This window comes from Sorex fumeus, unplaced genomic scaffold, assembly GCF_029834395.1.
Source record: "Sorex fumeus unplaced genomic scaffold, SorFum_2.1 ptg000079l, whole genome shotgun sequence".
Classification (NCBI taxonomy): Eukaryota; Metazoa; Chordata; class Mammalia; order Eulipotyphla; family Soricidae; genus Sorex; species Sorex fumeus.
Window position 1 is genome coordinate 3,107,902 of NW_026606136.1, and position 24,551 is coordinate 3,132,452.

General features: G+C 39.3%; 1 protein-coding gene across 1 annotated transcript in view; it reads right to left on the reverse strand.

Moving 5' to 3' along the window:
* KDM4C (lysine demethylase 4C) overlaps window positions 1-24,551 on the reverse strand; it is a 443,969-nt gene that overhangs the window by 23,853 nt on the left and 395,565 nt on the right. Inside the window, exon 19 of the mRNA XM_056130576.1 lies at window positions 15,958-16,128. Within this exon, the coding sequence (XP_055986551.1) occupies window positions 15,958-16,128 (171 nt within the window). The remainder of the gene's footprint in view (window positions 1-15,957; window positions 16,129-24,551) is intronic.

Genomic DNA, 24,551 nt, shown 5'->3' on the forward strand with positions numbered 1-24,551 from the left:
AACCATAAATTCACAAAGTGATATGTATTCCTATGTTTATGCAGTCTTACTTAAAAAAAAACCTTATTTCCCAAAACTGAAAAGCAGCTGTGTACAAACTGATGACAGGTGGATTCAGAAGCTGTGATATGAACACACGATAGAACACTGTTCAGCTGTTAAGAAAAAATGAAATCCTGCCATTCACAACATGGAGAGACTTCGCGGGTATTATGTTTAGAGAGTATTTATGAATAAGCAAGGAGAAGAAAGACAAGATTCATATAATTTCACTTGTATGTGAAATATATTAAAAAACCAGATTCAATAAAACAGAAACAAACTTTTGGACTACAGCACCACTTGGTGGTTATGTCCATGGGTGATGGGGGGATGGAAAATTGAGATCAAAGGAATAATGGATGATGAAGGGCAGAATTGAAACTTTAGGAGTGAACCTATACAGCATATATACGTGCTGATTTTCAATGCAGCATTCCTGAAACATATGAAAAAGCTTACAATGTTACTTCAAACAAAAATATAATTTGCTTAACACTTCTATGCAAATTGTGCTTTCCACAATGCCTCATGTGGAAATGTTCACCATGGACAAAAAAATTTTTTGCTAAGATTACTACTAGTTACTGAAAAGTAGAATATCCTATGAGTAGAGAATCTATAAATCTCCATATGCAAATACCTGCTATGCTTTACAGAAGCAATTCCTCCTCCTTAAGAAGGACCTGCTCACAGAAGATCAGACCTCACCGGGATAGGGGGGCAGGGTGGAGCACCACACACACTGGTGTCCCACCCTCATCAGATTTCTGGAGAGAACGTGTTCTTAGACACTGGCTATATATGTGCCTTTCAACTTCTCACAAAGACAAAGGAAAATGTCACATAAAACCAAAGCCTGTGGAAATGTAACTGATAATAAAGGGTAGCTTTCGGGAGTATCTGCCCGTAAGGCAGAGCCTGGCAAGCTCCCCGTGGCGTAGTCGATATGCCAAAAACAGTAACAAGTCTCACAATGGAGACGTTACTGGTGCCCACTCAAGCAAATTGATGAACAATGGGACAACAGTGCTACAGTGCAGTAGAGGGTAAAGTTTTGGCATAAATAATATAGGAATGTATTTTTAATTATGAGACTGAGACTGACTTTTAATGGGCTGGAGCGATAGCACAGCAGGGAGGGTGTTTGCCTTGCACGTGGCCGACTTGGCCAACCTGAGTTTGATTTCTCTGCCCTCTCAGAGAGCCTGGCAAAGCCTGGCAAGCTACCTGTGATGTATTCGATATGCCAAACACAGTAACAACCAAGTCTCACAATGGAGACACTGGGCCCGCTGGAGCAAATTGATGAACAATGGGAGGACAGTGCTACAGTGTTTTTAATAGTACTGAAATAAAGCTTAAAACTGTAATAAAGTTCATAAACAAACCATTACAAAAAACCCTCTGCTCAGAGAGGGAATAAAATACTTAATAAGACGAAGGAAATTTAAGGTCTACTTATAGCCACTAGCAGCCTAATATAGGGCCTGTGGCTTGTATATCTGATCTCATGATTGAATCTTATCTAATATCAATGCTGCTCACTTTTACATTATTTCAACAGTTCTCATAGCTTCTATTTGAACAAAACATTAGATACTGGTGACTTTGGTTGCAAAGCATCACTAAAATCTGATGCTTCTTATTAGTTACTATTTTATAGTATAAATAGATAAACTGCTCTAGAAGTTTCAATTTTACCTGTGCCCCAAGCACAGAAAATCACGTATAAAATGACCATCAGCTTAGTTTCTTATAAAGAAATCATTTAGCCTTTATTCCTAAATGATAAAAGCTAAAAATCAACAGCTTTAAAAATAAAACCGACACTTCAAAAAAACTTCTACTACTAAAAATATAGACTTTAACCACCCCCCTCTACTTTGTACTGAGCATTCAGCAATTAATTTGCATAAGAATTTTTTTCCCAGGCTCAGATTACATCAGCATTAATTACTGGTGAAAAACTCTACCTGGATTTGAAAAACCACGTATAAAACATCTAAAGCACAGTAGTCTTGTAAATCCAGTATTACACATTTTATAGAGGGGAAGAAATCAGATGATGCAGGGCAACTGATTTGCAGACACACACAGAGTCAACATATATTATAAATTTTACTTCTTAGCAGAGAATATTTTATGACCGTGGGAAAGATTAGGAATTGAAGAGGGAAAAAGTGTTCATACTATTCTCTCTGCATTTCCTCATATCATTCCTCTTCTTTATCCACATATTCCAGTCTCGAAATATAATTTGTTTAGTAAAATGAAAGGTGGGATTTATTGCCAGTTCTCCTTTACCCAGGAAAATCAGCTAACTTCTTTCAAATATGAGGTGAAAAGGAAATTTAAAAAGCAAAAGCAGTGGTCAGTTCATGTACAGTAACAGTACTGACTTCCATTAGATAATTTTATCAACCAGAAACTTAAGCTTACTCTATTACTAAATTCACTTAAATCCCATGGCTCAAATGAAATATAAACTCTGTTGATTAATAAGTAGTCCCCTATCTTCTGGGACGTATCACAAATTTGGGTGCCATATCCACCTATTTTAGCACCTGGGGTTGGATAGCACTGTCCTTCCATTATTCATTGATTTGCTCGAGTGGGTCCAGTAACATCTCCATTGTAAGACTTTTTTTGTTACTGTGTTTGGCATATCGAATACGTCATAGGTACCGTGGCAGGCTTTGCTGTGCAGGCAAGATACTCTCGGCAGCTTGCCAGGCTCTCCAAGAGGGGCGGAGGAATCGAACCCGGATTGGTCAAGTCGGCCACATGCAAGGCAAACGCCCTACCCTCTGTGCTACAGTTCCGGCCCAGGGTTGGATAGTGAAAAATAATGAATGTAAAACATTTGTAACCAGGTAGTTCTTAGTTCTTTATTGGCTATTTGCCTCACAAAGATCTAAACACACACACACACACACACACACACACACATACACACACACACACATATATATATATATAGAGAGAGAGAGAGCACTGTAGCACTGTCCTCCTGTTGTTCACTGATTTGCTCGAGCGGGCACCAGTAATGTCTCAAAACAAATTGTGAGACTTTGTTGTTACTATTTTTGGCATACTGAATGGGTAGCTTGCCAGGCTTTGCTGTGTGGGCGAGATACTCTCGGTAGCTTGCCAGGCTCTCTGAGAGGGGCGGAGGAATCAAACTCAGGTTGGCAGTGTGTAAGGCAAAGACCCTACCCGCTGTGCTATCGCTCCAGCTCATATATATGTGTGTGTACACACACACACACACACACACACACACACACACACACATACACATACGCACACACACACATATATAATGGCTCTGGAAACTTTTAAATATTAATGAAGCACACCTGGTCATACCTTAGTAAGGGTCACAGCATCGATATTTGATACCAAGTAAGTTAGAGCCGGGTGAAATTCAAAAGTTTGAAACACAGTTTGAAGAAGAATAAATGAATGTTGGCATGTGCTGTGCTAGCGAAATCTGTTCATGTATTTATTTAAAGAGATAAGGAATTTTTTGTTATGTTTATTTACTTGGTTTTTTCGGTCTGTATCTGGCTGTACTCTGGGCTTATTCCTGGGTCTATGCTTGGAGACGACTCCTGGTGTGCTTGGGGGATCATATGTAGGGCTGGGGATCAAAACAGGTGAACACATGCAAGGCAAATCCCTTTACCCCTGTACTAACTCTATGGTCCTATGTTTATATATATATACATATATATATATATTGCTTTTTGGGTCACACCCAGAGATGCACAGGGGTTACTCCTGGCTGTGCACTCAGGAATTACTCCTGGCGGTGCTCGGGGGACCATATAGGATGCTGGGAATTGAACCTGGGTTGGCTGAGTGCAAGGCAAATGCCCTACCCACTGTGCCATCACTCCAGCCCCTGTTTATAGATTTCTATTATATTTATAATGATTCAATTTTATTCCAAGATTTACAAATTTTGGAATAAATGTTCACCCAAATGTTCACCAAATTTATAGTTACAATACATGTAGTCATTTATGCAGCATAACGACATTTTTGTCAACAAACAACTGTACACGGATGATGAAATGAAAGTTCCTACATACAGTCTAGGTGTGAAGATATTCCAAAAAGATATTTGTTAGTACACCGATGACAGACATACAATGGTAAAACTACCCAACAACACATTTCTCAGAACATGAAACTATCATTAAGAAAATGTGTATTCAGTAGAATATTATTCAGCCACAAAAATGAAGAGTTCTACCACTTTTAACGATATGAATTGAAATGCAGGCATTATGCTAATCAAGTAAGTCAGAAGAGTTACAACTACTGTAAACCCCACTAAGAGATAGAATATTAAAAATCACAGACAAAGAGATCAGATTTGAAAAGGGTGAGAATTGGTGAAGAAGAAACTCAAAGAAAAGAAAAAGATAAAGATTTCCAGTTATCAGATGGGTACTAGGGATATAATATACAATATAATGACTGGTAAACTTTACTGTGTGATATATATGAATTCTCATCCCAAGGAAAAGAAATGCTTTTCCTCTTTTAGTAAGTACTTCTCCATTCATTTTCTTTCATTTTCTCCTCCCTTCCTTTCTGGAAGGGCTGGAGCGATAGCACAGCGGGTAGGGCGTTCGCCTTACAAGCGGCCAACATGGCCAACCCGAGTTCGATTCCTCCGCCCCTCTCGGAGAGCCCGGCAAGCTACCGAGTGTATTCGATATGCCAGACACAGTAACAACAAAGTCTCCAATGGAGACGTTACTGGGCCCGCTCGAGCAAATCGACGATCAACGGGAGGGCCTTTACCTTTACCTTTACCTTCCTTTCTGGAGAAAAAATATAATGGTTTAAAAATATGATCTTGGAAATACTTATAAAAATACTTAAAATAACATAAATATTGACTTGTTTTTATCTAAGATGTATAAATGAAATGATACAAACTATATATGAAACCATTTAAGTCTAAATACACTTGTTAAATTTAAGATCTCATCATAGATAATACTCTTTTTATCTTTCTTCTTTTGGATTTTAATTTGGACATTAACTGATGGCCTGTTTCTACATTCAGGATCACTCTGGAGGGGGCTTAGGGAACCACATACAGTACCAGAGATTTAAATTGGGTCGATCACAAGTGCCAAGCAAGCTCCTTCCCTGCTGTACTCTCTCTCCAGCCCCAAAATAATTCGATTTTTAAAAACATCCAATTTTTTCTTGTTTTTGAAGAAACTTAGTTTTACTGATATTTTCTGATCTTTTTCTTCTAAAGGTATAAAAATTATAATGTTGAAATTATATTTGAAAACATAAAATATTCATTTCTACAATACTCCTGATATCAAGTAGATCTGCAAATGAGCTGTGACATGACTTTCTAGAAATTCTGAATTTCAAAAAGAAATGATAATATGCAACTTTCTCTTTGGTAAAGCAATCTTGAGAAAATCAAGAAGTAAAAAAAGTGACATTTTTGGCTGCTAAATGTAAGGTTCTACACTGTGATTATAGTCATTCATTTAATTCTATGCCAATTCATTAACTTAGTTGTATTGTTTTTATTTGATAGAATTTAAGACTTTGAATTCACAAAACACAAAAATTAGCTCAAAGGATCTTATCTCTAAATGTGCTATCTAAAAAACTACAAGAGACATAAGAGAAACATTCTGTGACCTTGAGTCAGACAAAATTTTTTATAAGATTTGAGTAAAACATGATCTGTAAAGGACAAATTGATAAGTCAGGCTTCACAAAAATTGAAATCTTTTGCTCCTCAGACACTATTTAACAAGTAAAGACAAGATACAAACTGGGAGATATTTGTAAATCATGTGCTTGGCAATGGATTCACATATAGAATGTATTTTAATTATTGTAACTAATTAAAATCAAGCAAAATATCTGAGATCTTTTTAATAAAGATGACAAATGCATGGTTAATAAACACTTGGAAAAGATGCTCAAAGTCATTATTCATACAGAGAATCAGAATTAAAATCATACTGATACTACTTATCTAACTAGAATACTATCATCCAGAAGACTGACGACATCAGGTATTGATGAGTACATGAGAAAATATAACCTCATAAATTTCTAGTGGAAATGCAAAGGAAGACAGATGCTTTAGAAACAGTTTGGCAGATTCTTAGAAAGCTAAATGGACACTTAACATATAACTCAGTAATTGCATTTCCATATGTTTACCCAAGAGACATGAAAAGACATGTCCACACAAAGACCTGAAAACAAATGTTCCAAGCTGCATTTTTCAAAATAGTTCCAAACTGGATGTACTCCAAAGTCCATTAATTGGCAAATGGATAATAGAAATGTTATATTCAAACAACACAATATTATTCAAACTGGGAGGGGGAAAATCCCTCAAACATCCGACAGAGAACTCATATCCCAAATCCATAACAAGGTCATACAAGTCCTTGATCAGCTAGCTCATCTCTCCCCTTGCTGATGTGATGGCTTTAATGAGCTGGCCTATAATAACTGCTTGCATCCCTGGACTTGGTCTCACTAACTTCCACTGTATCCGGTACAATTTTCTCGTAAAATTTTTCCGATGAGTTCCAAGAGATGTGGTTTACACTATAGACGTAAAGGTCATAATATAAAAACTAATATAAATGGGCTTACATGAGGCATGAATTTCACAGGTGAGGTGGTTTCACTCATAAGAGATACCCTGGGAGGTTCCCAGGATCCCACAGTAAAATTTATTTTTTCTTCTTTCCACCCATTCCCTTTGCTGTTGCTGCTGTCATGATCAGGGGTGACACTCTTAGATGGGGTAAAGAGAAGATATGGTGGCACTGGAGAACCTAAAAACAGCGTGAAAGGTAGTATTTTTAGCCTCATGCCTGCAAAGCTAATCCCTATACCACTGAGTCACAATTAGGTAGCCAGAAGGTGCTTTACAGGGGAAAACAAGTCTTTTCCTAGTTTTTCCATACTACTTGGGTATTTTGTTTTATCTCCACAACACCCAGAGTCACTCCTACACATATGCCTATGCACCTTTGAAACTCCTCAGGGTACCTAGCACTGTGTTAAACACACAACTCACAGAGCTGCCACTGGATATTCCCAAATGTTGTGATGATCCTGTTCAAGGTGCCTGCCACCCATGCATTTAAGCTCTGCACAGAGATGATGAAAACCTAGAAATTAATAACATTGCCCTCAAGTTCAAGGTAGTTATTTTGATTTTGTTAGACTCAAGATGAGATAAGTCTCCTTGGAAAGAAAAGGATGAGAAAGAAACACAAGGAACCCGTCTCCTGGGAACAAGTTCTCTAAACTAATCACCTTGAGATAATTACCAAAAGGGAAATAAGAGAGATACTGTCAAGTGAGGAAGGCATAAATTTGAAGTAAAACATAACTGACAGTTGTGTCTTCAGGACAACTAGCTAATCCCCTGCATGGGACATCAGAGTAATGACATACTTTTTGTCAGAGGACTGCCAGCACTAAATGGAAATTGTCAGTATGATGGCTACAGAACTGTGGCCAGGAAGTACCAATAATTTATAAAATGGAAAGGGAGTGCAACTCAAACATGACCTCTAACATCGCATTAATATGATTCAGGTCTCAATGCAAAAGACCAACCACGTAATACACAAATGGGAATAAAATCCTAGAACTGGAAGTACCCATCCTACCAACATAAGACATAGTTCATGAAACTTATAAGACTGGGTAGTATCTCAGGTTTAGAGAACGGATAAATCAAATGAAAGCTGGCCTTAGAAGTCCCTGCCCTTTGCCTGGTGGCCATAGCCTTCAAAGGAGCAACCAGACTTTATGGCTCTGAACTGTCTCAAAGTTTTTAGACACTTTTTTTAAAATTTATTAGTTCCTAGCCTATACAATAAGATTTGGTCCTCTTTGGTTATGCATTTTTTGATAGGGCTGGAGCGATAGCACAGCGGGTAGGGCGTTCGCCTTACAAGCGGCCAACATGGCCGGCCCGAGTTCGATTCCTCCGCCCCTCTCGGAGAGCCCGGCAAGCTACCGAGAGTATTCGATATGCCAGACACAGTAACAACAAAGTCTCCAATGGAGACGTTACTGGGCCCGCTCGAGCAAATGTATCTATTAATTGTGTTTAAATATAGCCATAGTAAATTGTGTTTATAATGTAATGTGTTTTGAATAGACTGGTCTGTGTGCAGTTTGTTTTTTGAAAATATTTAAAATATGTTGAAGGAATTGACCTACCAAACTAAAGTCTGATTAGAATAGTCAGTAAGAACTTAAAAAAACTGTGATATCTGTATAAGTCATATATCTAAAATTTATAATCATAGGATATTTTTAAAACTTTAATTATTTAAATAAAAATGGAAAGGTTTGATCTGTGAAGTTTATTATATCAACATGAATCAAAAGACAAATTAATCTCTTCTTATTTTGCATTCAAATTTATTAAGTATAAATAATTTTTTCAGTCAAATATAAAGGTATAGAAAAGTATATTTTATTTTTATTGGGAGGGGCTGTTTGAGACTACACCCATCCATGCTCAGGGTAATACTCCCAGGTTGGTGCTCAGAGGTTGCTCCCAGCTCAGTGACCAAGGGACCATGAGGTACTTGGAAATTGAACCTGGTCCTCTGGCATAAAAAAGCAAGTACGCCAGAGGCCAGAAAGATAGTATAGTGGGTAAAGCACTTGCCTTGCATGCGGTTGACCTGGGTTTGACCACTGGAATCTCATAGGAACCCCCAAGCTTTGCCAGGAGTAATCCCAGAGCATAGAGTCAGGAATAAACCCTAAGCACTGCTGGGTTTGACTCCCAAAATACCACCCCCAATCAGCCAAAAAAAAAAAAAAAGCATGTACACTAGTACATGAACTACCTCCCGAGTCCAGAGATTAAGTATTACTGAAAATCAAAGCATTAATAGGTACTACATCCATAAGAGTATGTAAAAATCAACAGGACTTTGGCAAAGTCCTTGACCTTACTGATTCAGCTCCATATTCGAGAGAGAGAAGGATACCCTTCCAGAATAGTTAAATGTCATGTGGGCAGTATTTGCATAAAACTAAACGGACACAAGTTTCAGAAGACAATCTAGCAATGCCCCATTCATTTTATCAGAACCACAAACTCAATGGAACGGGAGTGGAGTGGGAGAGAGGATGTTAGTCTAGAACAAATAGAATAGATTGCCTGGGACAGGGTGTGATTTAAACCTGACTTAAATATCAAGCACACCTAAGAAGCTAAAGATTCCATTGGAAAAAAAATAAACATTTTTGAGAACATTTGTTCTTAGTTTTGTAAATACCTACAAATGTACTTGCTTGCCCATTCAGAGTCACTCCCACACCTACGCCAGCCAAGTGGGGACTTACAGGGTGCTTAACACTGAGCAGCATCAAAGAAGGATCTGGGTTTTCTAGCAGGGCCATGCAAAGTACCAGGGGACACACCTCCTGGAAAGGTGACTCAGGGCCTAGAAGCCACAAGCAATGGCATACAGGAGGTCAATCTGAATTGGTGATCTGTCACCACCTAGTTTGGGGGGCTTGGAAGGATGTGATACTTGACTTGGTACATCTGTGGAATAAGTTAGAATTTACTTTGGAGCTGAATTTGTTAGGAAAAGTCATTGTAATATGAGTCAGAATGCACAGAAAAACACAAGCCTAAATCTAACGATGTGAGTTCTTTATTATAAAGTCCAAAAGACACTTGGATTGATTTATAGCAAGTGGAAACCTTAAGTCAATGCTGTAAAATCTCACAGCCCAGACATCTGGTTTAATTAACAAAGGAAGAACAAAGTTGTAAGGACACATCTACTATGGCGTTCCCTCCAGTCCCAGAAAGGGTGGCATTTACGGGAAGGGGAAGAAAGAAAGTGAAAAAAGCTTTACCGACTGAACTCAAAAAGAATAGATTTTTTTTTTTGGTGACCACAATGTGTCAACCATTTAGTTCATCCAGTCCTTTTTTATAACCCTAGAAGGTAGAAATTATTATTCCCTTTTTAATAGAGAAAAACACCGATAGCTAGAAAGTTTAACAATGTGTCTGTAACAGAAGTGGGGAAAAATGAGCTCTCAGAACTGCAGTTTATACCGGATACAAAGGGACAACCAGCCCCTGGAATCCTGGAGTAGATTTTCCAGTGCCTCCTGCACATTGCAACAGAGGCTGAAAAATGCAGCAAGTCCTCCAGGAAATTTCAGTGATGAACTCTTGCTGTCGAATTTCTAAATGGTCCTGTTTCTCTTCTCACACTCAATAGTGAATGTTAAGTGTCTGCCCAAGCTCCCAGGGCAGGCTGCATCCTTCTCCGTGACGGGGAAGCAATCGTCACTCTAGTGTTACATGGGCATGCCAGCGTATCCCTGACTGTGGCAGAGGCTAGAAGGGGCTCCAACTGGCTAGGCTCCTGGCATTCTTTTGGGAGGGCAACTTTCACTCCCATCAAAATACTAGGAGACAAAAAAATTCATCAGCAAGTGTGTCGCAATTTCATAGACTGACAGATGGAGGTGTGTAGCAATATATCTTTTATTACTTCCTTTGACAGCTACAGATTGCATGCCGAGTTTAACTGGGCTGATACACACATTCTGCAGGTGGATTGTGGAGAGGAGAATCTGGGAGCATTTCTCTGGTTACCACAGAAATAATGTAACTAGATATGGAAAGAAATTTCCTAGTAGGAAGAATATTTCTTCCCCCGCTGCTCCAAATCCTCTCTCTAGTCACAAAATCCTAAGAGGGGATTTTAATGTCTGGTAAATTTATTTTCATTCCAGTCTGTATTCCAGCAATGCTTCTTTGCTACTGGATTCATAATATGGCTTATAATCACTGATTTTATAAATAAGGGAATGTAACTTTCTGCACCAATGCAGCAGGCTTCGTAAGGGGCTCTATTTGTGTCCTACATAAATAAATAACTTGGAATGGCATTCTGAATTTGATTTTCATAGTAAAAAAATATATATACTGTACCAATGCAGCAATCCCAGTTAGCAAGCACCTGCCGCTTAGAAAAGCGAGGCAGTCACACAGACGGCTGAGAACATGGGATGAAAGTGCTTTCCCGGCGGCAATCACACCTGATAAGCACATTGTGTGGATTAGAGAGTTTTCAGACAAGTAGAGGAAAACCATTTCCTACCCCCAGTTTCAGACACCCTAAGTATATCATCTAATGAAAACAAGATTTCTCCGAGGAATACAGAATGTATTTGGTATTTCCACCAAATAATTATTCTGCCACAATCTGCAAGAAACGGGGACATAAACGGACCTGATTGCATTCTTCTTATTTCCTGATAAAACTCTTCCATTAGGGTCTCCATGTTTCACAAGACAGTTGTGATGTGGGTGAATATGGAATGCTAAACTTGGGTGACTGTACTAATTAGGTTAAAAGGCCTAAAAATGGTAGGTGATGCAAACATCTATATCACATATGGGACCGAATATTATTATCAATGGATACATAATTCAGCATGTGTGTGTTATATTTTTAAATTTAACATCACAAGCCCAAACTGAAGTCTTGTTTTCACATACTACAGAGACTTTTCATCCTGGGGCTTTTACTAAAGTCAGGGAGAAACAGAGACTCCAGTCAATTCTAGATTAAGTCTTTACATTTTGAAAGTACACCTCATCGAATTCATGACTATGCCTTTCAGGAAACTGGGTGAGGAGCAGAACAAAGTACGTAGCAAAATTGGTAAAATATAGAAAAGAAAACTCAACTCTGCCACTGAGTGAGAGAGGCTGGCACTGCAGGTCGATTTCTAAAATGCCTGGGACTAAAATAGGTTTCATGCTTACTTTGTGTGTCAACCTGTCTGGACCATGGGGCACCCAGATATTAAATCAAAATTGTCCTGGAAATATCTGTGAGGCAATTTTTATCTTTTTTTGGGGGGTGCTCAGGGCTTAATCCTGGCTCTGAGCTCAGGGATGACTGTGGTGGGACTCGGGTGACCATATGTGTTGCTGGAGACAGCTTGGGTGGGCCACGTGCAAGGGAAGCACCCTACCTGCTCTAGCCCCAAATGGGGGCTTTTTAAAAATAAATTTAATATGATGTGGGCTGATAGAATAAAGCAGATCACCTTGCTTTATATGGGTGGGCTTCTATTCATCAATTGAGGGCCTGAACAGAACAAAAGGCCAGTCTTCCCTCTCCCAAATAAAAGGAAATTCTGCCTACCTGCACACAAGATAAAATATTATCTGTTTCTGTGTCTATAGAAATGCTGGTCTTGGGACTGAAACTATACCATCAGTTTTCCTTGGTCTCAAAGCATAACAGATTGGAACTCTGCTGTTGGCTCAACGAGGTAATGAGTGGTAGATGACGGGGCTTCTCTATCTCCAAAATCATGTGAGTCAATTTTTATAGTAAATATTTTCTATGCGTGTTAATGGGTCTATCTCTACACAAACTATACAGACTAAGTTCTGCTTCTCTGGAGAAGTCTAAAACACAACTATAAGGAAATAAACCCGAAAAACCTCTTCCTTGCTTTGATACCAAAGAAGTGAAGCAGGAGCAGCCCTTTCACAACCAACAGACCTCTTGTATGAGCAGAAAACTACTGACACTAAGAGAATGCAACTAAAATATAAAAATACAATGTGACTGAAACATTTCTACTTGGTACAAGACTTGGAAAAATGACCGAAATGAAGAAAGCAAATAGGTATGAGGAAATATGCCGAGGGAGGAAAGACCAAATGAATGAGAAGAACTGCTTACGGATTAGTATAGGTGTGAGGTGTGTGTGTATGTGTGTGTGTGTGTGTGTGTGTGTGTGTGTGTGAAGCAAGTTAGTATTTACTGAAATTTATTTAGAAAAATGTGAGAGGAAAGAGAAGTATATGTTTGGGAGAGAACACAGGCTTTATCAGAGTGGAATTTGTAAGCAAAGAAACAGAGAGACAAGCAAATGTGATACGTGTTCAAAGAAAAACACAAGTTTGAAGAGAAAGCCAGTGTGCTGTTTTCCCTGAAGAAATGGCTCTTCGCACGAATTCGGACAGATGCTTTGTCTTCAACCCATGCTGACCTATGCCACTGCTCAGAATGTGGATCTTCTTCCCTCTACAAGTTCTACACACATCGTTGCTGAAATTTTAAATCCTTGCGAAATGTGCTAAGTAATAGATAACGAAGCTTTAAAGAATGCTTTTTTACAATTTTATCTAAATGCCATGATGTTCTCAAAGAATCCTACAAATTTTACAAACTCATGAATACTTCAATACCATTTTGTCTAGGTTCACAGAGAGTAGGAGTAGATGGAAAGACATGTGGAATTGAAGAACTTTCAGCATAATATGCTTTCATTCATGGACAAATAAAAGACATTCCAGGAAAGCTTAAACCCAGCTGTGCAAGTGTGTGTTTAGACTTGTGCAGTGAAAGGGAATTTAGGATTCATTAATACTATGGATAAAGACTTAATTATTTGCTCAGGTTTTGAGATTAATGCTTATAAGTTTTTTATCCCCTGCTCACCAAAGTTTTCTCTCTTTTACCAGCTTAATATTCAGAGTTTCCTTATAAGAAGTTTTAATTCTGTAAATAGAATGTATGTAGTCTGAGCAGGCCTGGCGTAACCACAATGGAGGGCTGAGCTATAGTCTACTACATGTGCCTGTGTCTTCTTGCTCTGCATGTCTCTGTTCTCTGGCTTTAAGTGCCACTCCTTTTTGGGATAAGAATTGAGGCTCCGAACCAGACTCCGGAAAGGATACTCTTTCCACCACATATCTGCTCTGTATGACCTCAGAAAAATGAATGACCTCTATGTGCCTTCTTAATCTCAGCAGAAAAATGTGAAAAATATTGAGGTCAGAAGAATGAAATGCATGTCAAGATCAGAGAGCAGTGCAGGCATGTGGTTCCACCTGTTAAGTCAGGGTCACCCTTATTCCTTATTAACTTTGTGATATCTCCCATTTGTCTTAGACCCAACTGGGAAAGAGCTGTATCTGGTTCATCTATAACTTAGCAGACAAGACAGAAAGTACCCGCTAACCCTCCTCATCGCCAACTAAGCAGGAATCCCACCTTTGCTCCATCCTCCTTACCAACACCCAGGGTGATGGTTGATGTAGGTACTCAGAGACTGGACTGTAGGCTTGAAGGCATGACCTATTTTAATAAAGAAAGTACGTTTCCTAGAATTGTTGGTTATGGAGCCAGGGAGATGGCTTTAAGTGTGAGTGTGCATGCTTAGCACATGAGAAACCTGGATTGATCCATCACATCGCATGATCCTCTGAACACAACTACAAGTAACCTCCAAGCACAGAACTGTAAATAGACTCTAAAATCTGAGCTGAATGTGGCTCCAAAACAAAACAAACAAAAAAAAGTTGTGATTTATGTAGTGATGCAAAAATAAAGCTCCAGTTACAACTGAACAAAAAATATAACTAGGCTGGAGCGATAGCACAGCGGGCAGGGCGTTCGCCTTACAAGCGGCCAACATGGCCGACCCGAGTTCGATTCCTCCGCCCCTCTCGGAGAGCCCGGCAAGCTACCGAGAGTATTCGATATGCCAGACACAGTAACAACAAAGTCTCCAATGGAGACGTTACTGGGCCCGCTCGAGCAAATCGACGATCAACGGGAGGGCCTTTACCTTTTACCTTTTACCCTTTTAGTATATGACCATGTCCTGGTATTTTAAGCCTGTCTAAATTCATGATATTTATGATCATTTTATTTGGGGTGGGGGGGACATCCAGCAATGTTATTCCTTGCTCTGCAATCAGAAATTACTTCTGGCAGTGCTCAGGGGACCATGTGTGATGCTGGGGATCAAGTCTGGGTCAGTTCAGGCCAGAAAAACATTCTACCCAATGTACCATCATCTGGCCCTAAGATCTTTAAGAACTTTCAAATATCATTTGTTTATATACTTGTCCTTCTTAAAGGCATACAGAAGAAGTAAGAATAGCAGAGCTGACTGAATCTATGGTTCTTCTACTGCAGGGCACTAAAATTTTAGAACTATGTATATACAATTAAGTAACACTTTATCAAATGCACCAAATGCATATTGTGTACTGTTAAAAAGTCACTAAGAAATGGTTTTCCAAGTACAAATAAAGGCAAAGCACCAACAGATCGGACCAATGCAGAAGCTACTACATTATTGAGGCCTGGTTCCCCAGATGGATCCATCCCTAAAAAAGAACTGATACGAAGATCAAACTCAAGACAAACTTTGCTGCCAGTTAGATGATTTGACCAGTTCCAAAAACCTTCTGTGGAAAATACTCTTCATGTGAAACTTCCCATCAAAAAGCAAGATTTGTGGAGTTCTTCCCCTTAAGCTCCCAGGCGTTCACTGAGGAAAATCGAGTCAGGAAAGAGTGAGCAGACAGTGACAGGAACACCCATACCTCTTCCAATCCAGTTCTTACCACAGTCTCTTTCCTCTGTGAATTTTGCTACTCCCATCTGAAATCTCCACAAACTTCAAGTCACATATAGCACTGTGATATGTGTGATGCCACTCATTAAGGTCAGATTAATAAAAGCCCGGTCTTTGGTTAAGTAAGAAGTTAAAGTAATAAAGGAACTCAAATATGCCCACGCTGTAACCGAAAAGGAAACGTGAAAAGACATTTCATTTCCTGACCCTGTGCACTGTCTCCTTCAATGAAGACAATCTGGAAAGAGGAAACTAAGCTCAATTGGGCTTGATGTAGTCAGAAGCACAAGGTGAGGCCTAGAAAAAACTGGTCCTCGCAGTGGGAAAGGAGCAAGGCACAGGTTACTCTCCAAACCAATAGATTCCCGAGGGTGCAACAGGCAGGTGATACAAAAAGTAGAATGGGGAGCAGGAGTTCCAGATACGTACCACGATATCCTCAGGGAACGTGTCTCTGCTGAAGGAGCCGTCGTCAAACACAACCTCATAGAAGGTCTGTGAGGTCACAGCGATCACTCTGCAGCTGTAATAGCGAGTGTTCCGGTGCTTGGTGATGACTGTCTGTCCAATGCAGATGCCCTTCTCACCAGGCTTGGACTTCTAAAGAAGGAACAGAGGAGGAGGAGAGGAAGGAAAAACAGGAGCAGGAAGAGGAAATGACAGAAAGTGAAGGGAATATTGAATAGAAAACAATCACTACTTTGCTCAGGATAAATTATCTTCTTTAAAAAAAGCTTTTGATTAGAGAATAGTCTTAAATTTTCTGTGAAAAGTTGCAGGAATGTACATATTACAGAAAACACTCATCTACTCTTTTCCCCTTTACCTAGATTCACTTGCTATCTATTGCTGTTCCTTATTTTCACATAAGGTGTTTATTTTATATGTGCATATAAAATTAAGTATATGTGTATGTAAATATTAACACAAAAAAGGTCATTTGAGAATTACCTATATCATACTCCTAAATATTACAATGTTTTTTTCTAAGCATCGGAATTTCCCTTTAAGTAACCACATTTACAGTTATGAACAAGTTAATGTAATACATATAATACTTAAATCTACAAAGCACATTCAATTTTGTCATTTATGACAAACTAGTAATAATAATAACCAAACAATGACATTTATGGAAATCTTCTCTATAATTCCTGCTCTTAAGTACAGGGCTCAGCTTAGAATCAGGCACTGCATTTAGTTTCCACTTCTCTTATGCCTCCTTTTATTTTATTTTTAAATTCTTTGATGTTCAGACCGTTTTTCCAGCTCTGTGCCCAGATAGCACTCCTGGTGGGGATTGAGGGACCAAATGCTGTGCTGGGTACCAAACCTAGATTGGCCATGTGCAAGGCAAACGCCTACCCTCCTTTTAATTAGCAACACTTTCAAACATTCATTGTGTTCACTGTGGTGATACTTTGAAGGATATAATTCCTCAGCCCCCTACTTTTTAAGAGAACATTTGTCTAGGGTTTTCTCATGAGCAGATTCAGTTTATACACTCCTAGCCAGACAGCACACAAGTGATGTCATTTTCTCGGGATATCTGGAGGCACTTGATCAGTGTTTCCCAAAGTGGCAGGATTTGGGGAATGATAATATGGGGTCACACCGGGAGAAATGGAACAATGGGGGACATGCATAGTATTAGCCGTTAATCTCAGGTGAAATTGGGGGTGGGTGGTGCTGCTCTCTCTTTGCTTAAAGAAGGTATATTTCCAGGAGAGTTCTTTGAATACTTTTTCTTTGGGGACTTCAGCACATAAAGATCATTCATTTTTCTGTGTGGCATTGATTTTCAACCCTGTTCAGTGTGGTCTAACCTACTTTATAATTAAGTTTCCAACTATTGTGGTGTTGCTGTCTATCTCTTCCTTCAGGTCTGTTAGTTGTTTTAAATTGTTTCATGATTCATCAAACTAATTAATTTTTAAAAACTTAATTAATTTTTACAACTAATTAGCAATGGGTAGAGGAAACATAGTTTTTTTTTAAAAAAAAGGTCATTTTGTTTTTCTTCTGTTCCCACATATTTCTACTTACTGATAAGTCTTGTTTGACCCAGTCTCTGTGAAGGGGGTGATGAGTTGATTTTTCCCGCTCCTCACATTCATTACATGATAACTGGGATTTGTTAAGCAAGTGTATGCAACCGTCCATCCATTATTAGTATTTAGTTATAAGGGGCAGGGGTGGTCATTTCTCAATGATTTAGGGATATATACAAAATGAAGAACTCACATTCCTAGACATTGATGTACCTAATGACAGAGCATTACTACCTTATCACCTCTGGTTATATCATTAAACTAAAACTCAATAAGGAAACACTGGTTTTGAAGGAAGAAATATAATCAACGGACTTAGCAGACATATGTAAGCTTCTTCACCCCCCCCCAAAAGTCGAGTACACATTATTCTCCAGTGAACAGGGGACATTCTCTAAGACAGAGCACATTTTAGGTCACAAAACATATCTCCACCATATCAAGAGATGATAGAAACTACATCCACTAACCTCTTAGACCATGTTGCATTAAAAATGGAAGTTAACCACAAATAGGAAATCAGGAAAAAAACTCAAACACTTGTAAATTAAAAAATTCTCTACTGAGTAATTAATGGGTCAAGAAGAAATGAAGATATTCTTAGAAACAAATGAGAGTGAAGATCTAAGCAACCAGAACATATGGGATACAGAGAAAGCGGTGTTATGAGGAAAAAAATCATACCAATGCTATGTCACATATGTTCTGGTTGTTTGAATCTTAGAAAGCAAGAAAGTACCTCATTATATTGAGGAAAACTTAGGTAGAACGCCTCACAGCATTGAATCTAGAAGCAGCTTCAACGATTTAGTGCCATGAGCCAAGCTAATAGGAACAAGGATAAATAAACGTGACCATGTCAAACTAAGAAGCTTCTGCAGGCAAAAGAAATGATGATCAGAATAAAAATATACCTGAGGGACGGGGAGAGAATATTTGCCCATCAGTCATCTGATAAAGGTTTATAGCCAAGATATATAAGGCACTGGTAGAATTTTTACAAGGAAAAAATCCTATCAAAGAGTGGGGGGAAGAGATGAACACAAATTTTCTCAAAGATATACAGATGGTCAAAAGGTACTTGAAAATAAGCACCATATCACTTATCATCAAGGAAAATGAAGATCAAAACAAAAATGAGATATCATATCATACCAGTGAGACTAGCACACATCACAAAGAATAAAACATCTAGTGTTGGTGTGGATGTGGGGAAAGGCATATCCTCATGCACTGCTGTAGGGAATGTTGAATGGCACAATCTTTCGGGAAAACAATATGGAGCGTCCCAAAAAAAAATTAGGAATTGAGCCTCCACATGGCTCAGCAATTCCACATCTTGGCATCTACCAAATACCCAAAAGACTTTTGCATTCCAATGTTCATTAGAGCAGCAGTCACAATAGTTAAAATATGAAAAGAACCCAAGTGTCAAAGAAACAGGTGACTAAATAAAGAAACTATGATTCAGGGGACTAGAGAGATAAGTCTAGTGGATAGGACACTTGCCTTGTATGCAGCCAATCCAAGTTCAATCCCTCACACTCCATATGGTTTCCTAAGCCCTACCAGGAGTGATCCCTGAGTTCAGAGTCAGGGGTAAACACTGAGTACACTTTGGGTGTGGCCCCAAAACAAAATAACACCCCTTCCCCAAATAAGAAAATAAAGAAACTATAGCACATATACACAATGGAATACTATTTGGTTATTTAAAAAACAGATGAAATCATGCAATTTCTGCTATATGGATGGATCTGGGAAGTATTGGGCTGAGTGAAGTTAGAAGGAGGACCGACACAGAATGGTCTGTCTCATAAGTGGGATATAAGGAAACAATAGGAGAATAGCAAATGCCCAGAGGCAACAGAAATAACAAATGCCCAGAGGTAACAGAAACTAAAATCTGGGTTTCAGTGAGACACTTACCACAAGTGAAGGATAGGAATAATGACACTGGGACAATGGTAGAGGGATGTAGACACTGTGGTGGAGAGTGTAGTGCTAGAATATCTTACACATGAAACTCTAATGTCAACAGCAATGTAAATCCTGGTATCTAAAATATTTTTTTTAAACCAAGCATGGTTAGAGTATTAAGTGCTGCATTTTCCTATGCTATCACCTCCCATGTGCATGCTACTAAAATGGAAATTCATCCTCTAAGAAGACAATGTGTTTGGAATTTTCATTCTGAGCCCTACCTTACTAACTGCAATCTTGAGACTGATACTTAACCTTTATCAACCTCAGTTTGGTCATCTGCTGAAGGAATAATATTTGTGTTAATAGTTATCTGTATGATTAGAATAAAGCACATAAAATACTCAAACCCAAGAGGAAGGTGAGCAAATACCAACTAGCTTTGGAAACAGAACACCTGAGACCCTAACCATGAGTTTATAAACCTCCCTGTTACTGTACCTCTATTACTGGTACGTATAAATGAGCATGATTTCATCTGACATCACCTGATTTCACATGGCAAGACTAAATCTAGCCCCAAACCATCACATTCCTGGCTTCTTAACCTGATCCATGTCTTACTCTCTTATCAATCACACTATAGTTTATGATCCTTACAGAAACCCTAATGCGTTCTCTTCTCTATACTGCCAAGGCTCACCCAAAGCCTTTGGTTATACCCCTCCCAAAGTTCTGCTTAAATGTCACTCACTGACTATCCCTCCTGCATCAGAACCATTCACAAGCCAGTACCAGGACTAATCTTTCTGTCCATGGCATCGAGTACAGTGTGTTTACCACTGTTACTACCCGATGAACAATGAATGAATGAATGAATGACAATACAAATGGACTGTGAAGACAGTGCAGACACATTTTCAAAATGGAAGGAAACTGACTATTCCATCACTGTCTACAAAAGGGCAAAGAAAAAGAGAGTTTTAAGAAGATGTTCTTTACCTTGGGATAAGTAAGCACGTATATATGTGTGTACAGAGAGGGGAATGAAGGAGGTTTATGAAGATATTCACTGGGTCTAGAAGTAATCAGTCAAGGGAAAGGTGATATAAACTTGATAAGGAAAAAGGTTAACTTTGGACCATAGCCATTTTCTTCCTGCTTAGGACATGAAATTCATGCAGATAAATTTAGCTGACTGGAAAAATGGCCAACACACAAATTAAATACACAGCCTTCGTCTAAGTAAAAATTTCCATAAGCTTCAACCATGACCATTTCATTGGCAAGTACTAAGGACTACAGATTCTTTTTATAATACTATTTTGATAGGATTTTTGATTTATTTTTGCAGGGAAAATTTATTGACAAGCATAGCCCATAACTGATTATACATCCGCAAAAATATTTCCTGTCAGAAAAGTCTAAAATATATTGATGTTAAGAATGTCATTTCTGATCAGAGAAGACAGATGGAAGGTAAGGGGCTCCGTCAGATTAAAGAAATGGCTGTGGTATTTCTGAAGATTAGTGTGTAGGCTAAGCTTGTGGAGATCACATTTTCTTCACATATATACACTAAGCAGAAATTAAAAAACAGTGATTCAATACTACACTAAATTAAACCAAAGACCATAACGTCTTTGAGATGCTGGGGATGTGTGAAAAAAAGTTATCAAATTTCCACCAAGGCATAATAGAGTTCCTTGGTATGTGTAAGAGTCAAGCATTTTTTTTTTCAGTACAAATTCACTAACGCATATGAGTTCATTCAACTCCCTCAAATAAGCCTAAAGTAACAGTTATCTGCATTAAATACATGAAGTTACTGAGATAAAAAGTTTGGTGTTTTACCAAGATGTAAGAGCTAGAGAGAGGCTGAGGTGAATCCTGGAAGTGGGTAATCAGGACTCTGCTTTCCATCATGACATGCCAGCATCAAAAAGGAGAATAAATGAAGAAAGAAATTAGAAGAAAAATAAAACCAACCAGGAAGAGGGAATAGAGTTGTTTAAAGAATTCCTATTTTCCTTCTTTCTTCGCTATAATTTATTGAGTAACTTCTAGCTATTTTTCCAAGTCACTGCTAATGCAAGCAAGCATTTTCCACCCTATAGTATGTCACAAAAGTAAATTAGCAACTTGGGTTTAGAGCTTATCTATAAATGCGAACTGTAACCACAAGTACTGCTGGAGTGGCCTAGTACGACCACAGGGTCCTTGCAACACTGCATCCTTCAGGCCCTCACATTGAACTACCAGCCCAATTGGCGGAGAATCTCCAAGAGTGGCCTCCATCCACCTGAGCACTACCTGGGAGTTTCCCTCCTGCACATATAAAAAATGTGGACTGTATAACTTCATAGCCTCTTAGTTTTTCTCTATGTATGTTCAAGTACATACCAACATAGCACATACCGAGTAGCAAGTTGCAAAACTCCCCAATACCTTCACCAGTTTCCACAAAGTGAAGTTGAAGTTTCTTCCACTGGGAACTAGAGTCTGTTCACTGCCCCTTGAAGCTGCATTAGGCTTGTGGCTAGCCTGCTTTGGCCAAAGGAACACATAATTACAGCGTAAGTAATGGTATGCCAATATGAAGTCTTTTGCTCAAAAAGCCTTGTATACTTCTGCTTTGTCGCTAGGAGCCCTAGAACAAACCCAAGTTCTCCTATTGGCGATTGAGAGATTACACTCACCAAAGCGGAGGCATAATACATAAGAAAGAACACGGTAGAGAGAAGGAAACTAGCTCACAGGTTACCAGAGAGAAGTAAGGCAGCCAGCCTGGGAAAAAAATCAGCAGCTATAACAGCCAAATCTATCTTCAAAATCACAAGATAAATTAATGTTTGGTTTTAAAAGCACTAAGCTTGCTGGGGCTGGAGCAACAGCACAGCGGGTAGGGCAACTGCCTTTCACACAGCCGACCTGGGTTCGATTCCCACCATCCCATATGGTCGGTTTCCTGAGCACCATCAATAGTAATTCCTGAGTGCAGAGCCAGGAGTAACCCCTGTGCATCGCCGGGTATAACCCCCACCCCCCCAAAAAAAAGAAGAAAAAAAAAAAAGCTCTAAGTTTGTTGACTTATCTCTGTTGCACAGTATACAACTATCAACAATTTATAACCCTATCTGCTTCTGAATTTTCCATGGCTTATGCATGTTTCTCGGCTATTTGTTGAAAATACTGCATGTAACCAAGCACCATAAGTGTCTGCTCATTTCTAAGTTTACCAACAACCAATGCATCTTAGTTAGGCCTATTTAACTGAGATGCTTCAAAAAGAGTGAAGTCAGATTACCTAGGAAGGCCCTCCCGTTGATCGTCGATTTGCTCGAGCAGGCCCAGTAACGTCTCCATTGGAGACTTTATTGTTACTGTGTCTGGCATATCAGATACTCTCGGTAGCTTGCCGGGCTCTCCGAGAGGGGCGGAGGAATCGAACTCGGGTCGGCCATGTTGGCCACTTGTAAGGCGAACGCCCTACCCGCTGTGCTATCGCTCCAGCCCTAGGAAGAAAAGACTTAAATGTTTATTCTTCAGTTCAGTAGATATAAGAATGACAAAATATTTTTTGTAAATGAACTGAAGTACAAATGTCATCATATAATTTCCTTAGAACTCCCTGTATTTTCTAAATTTAGACCCAATGCAGGGCTGGAGCTATAGCACAGTGAGTAGGGCGCTTGCCTTATACACAGTCCACCTGGGTTCGATTCCTCTATCCCTCTCAGAGAACCCGGCAAGCTACCGAGAGTATCCTGCCCACACAGCAGAGCCTGGCAAGCTCCCTGTGGCTTATTCGATATGCCAAAAACAGTAACAATAAGTCTCACAATGGAGATGTTACTGGTGCCTGCTTAAGCAAATCTGTGAACAACGGGAAGACAATGCTACGGTGCCATAGACCCAATGCAGTATAGCAAAAGCAATCATAATCACTACTTACTTCCAATGTAAGTTGTTTTATCCTCTAACAATTTTTCTTGATTACATTAGAAGAGTAAAGTAAAGGCCCTCCCGTTGATCATCGATTTGCTCGAGCGGGCCCAGTAACGTCTCCATTGGAGACTTTGTTGTTACTGTGTCTGGCATATCGAATACTCTCGAGCTGGAACGTCTCCATTGGAGACTTTGTTGTTACTGTGTCTGGCATATCGAATACTCTCGGGCTGGAGCGATAGCACAGCGGGTAGGGCGTTCGCCTTACAAGTGGCCAACATGGCCGACCCGAGTTCGATTCCTCCGCCCCTCTCGGAGAGCCCGGCAAGCTACCGAGAGTATTCAATATGCCAGACACAGTAACAACAAAGTCTCCAATGGAGACGTTACTGGGCCTGCTCGAGCAAATCGACGATCAACGGGAGGGCCTTTACCTTACCTTACATTAGAAGAAAATATTTTATTACCTCAAATGCTTACAGGAACAGTGAGTCAATCTTTTCACAAAGGCCTTAGAAAAATGGCAACAATGGGATTTATATAAAGTCCTGATGTAGAATGTCAATAAAAACACAGAGAAGTGAAATAAAATTGAGTGAAGGTAACGCAGCAAAGGGTTAAAAGTTATGGAAGCTGAAATGGGCAATTTTGGGGTGACCTAATCTGATACAGAAATCTAACTATATTCTCAAATTTCATTTCTCCCCAGTGGATTTCTGACAGAGAACGGATAGCTTAAAAAAAAAATGACCTCTAAAGCAAAGGCTCAGAGAGAAGGAGTCCTTTGTGTGGCAGAAGGAAGGAAGATTCCTAAACTTTGGTACGATAAATCTTTTTATCAGAACTGGCAAGGCTGATCTATGTTCACACCTTGAAGGAGGGTCACCCTAACATCTGACAGGAGGTGTCATGGGCAGCGATAATATCCTTAGAAAATTCCTGATGGATTCCCCTTCTAAGCAATGATGTTCTTAAAAAAAAAAAAAGATGGGGCGTGGGGGTGGGGGAGATAATAAATATAAGCATGAGAGGATCAGAGGAAGGCAAAGATACAGAGTTGAAGGGCAGAAAATATTTAATCAATGAACAGGTCAAAAGGCA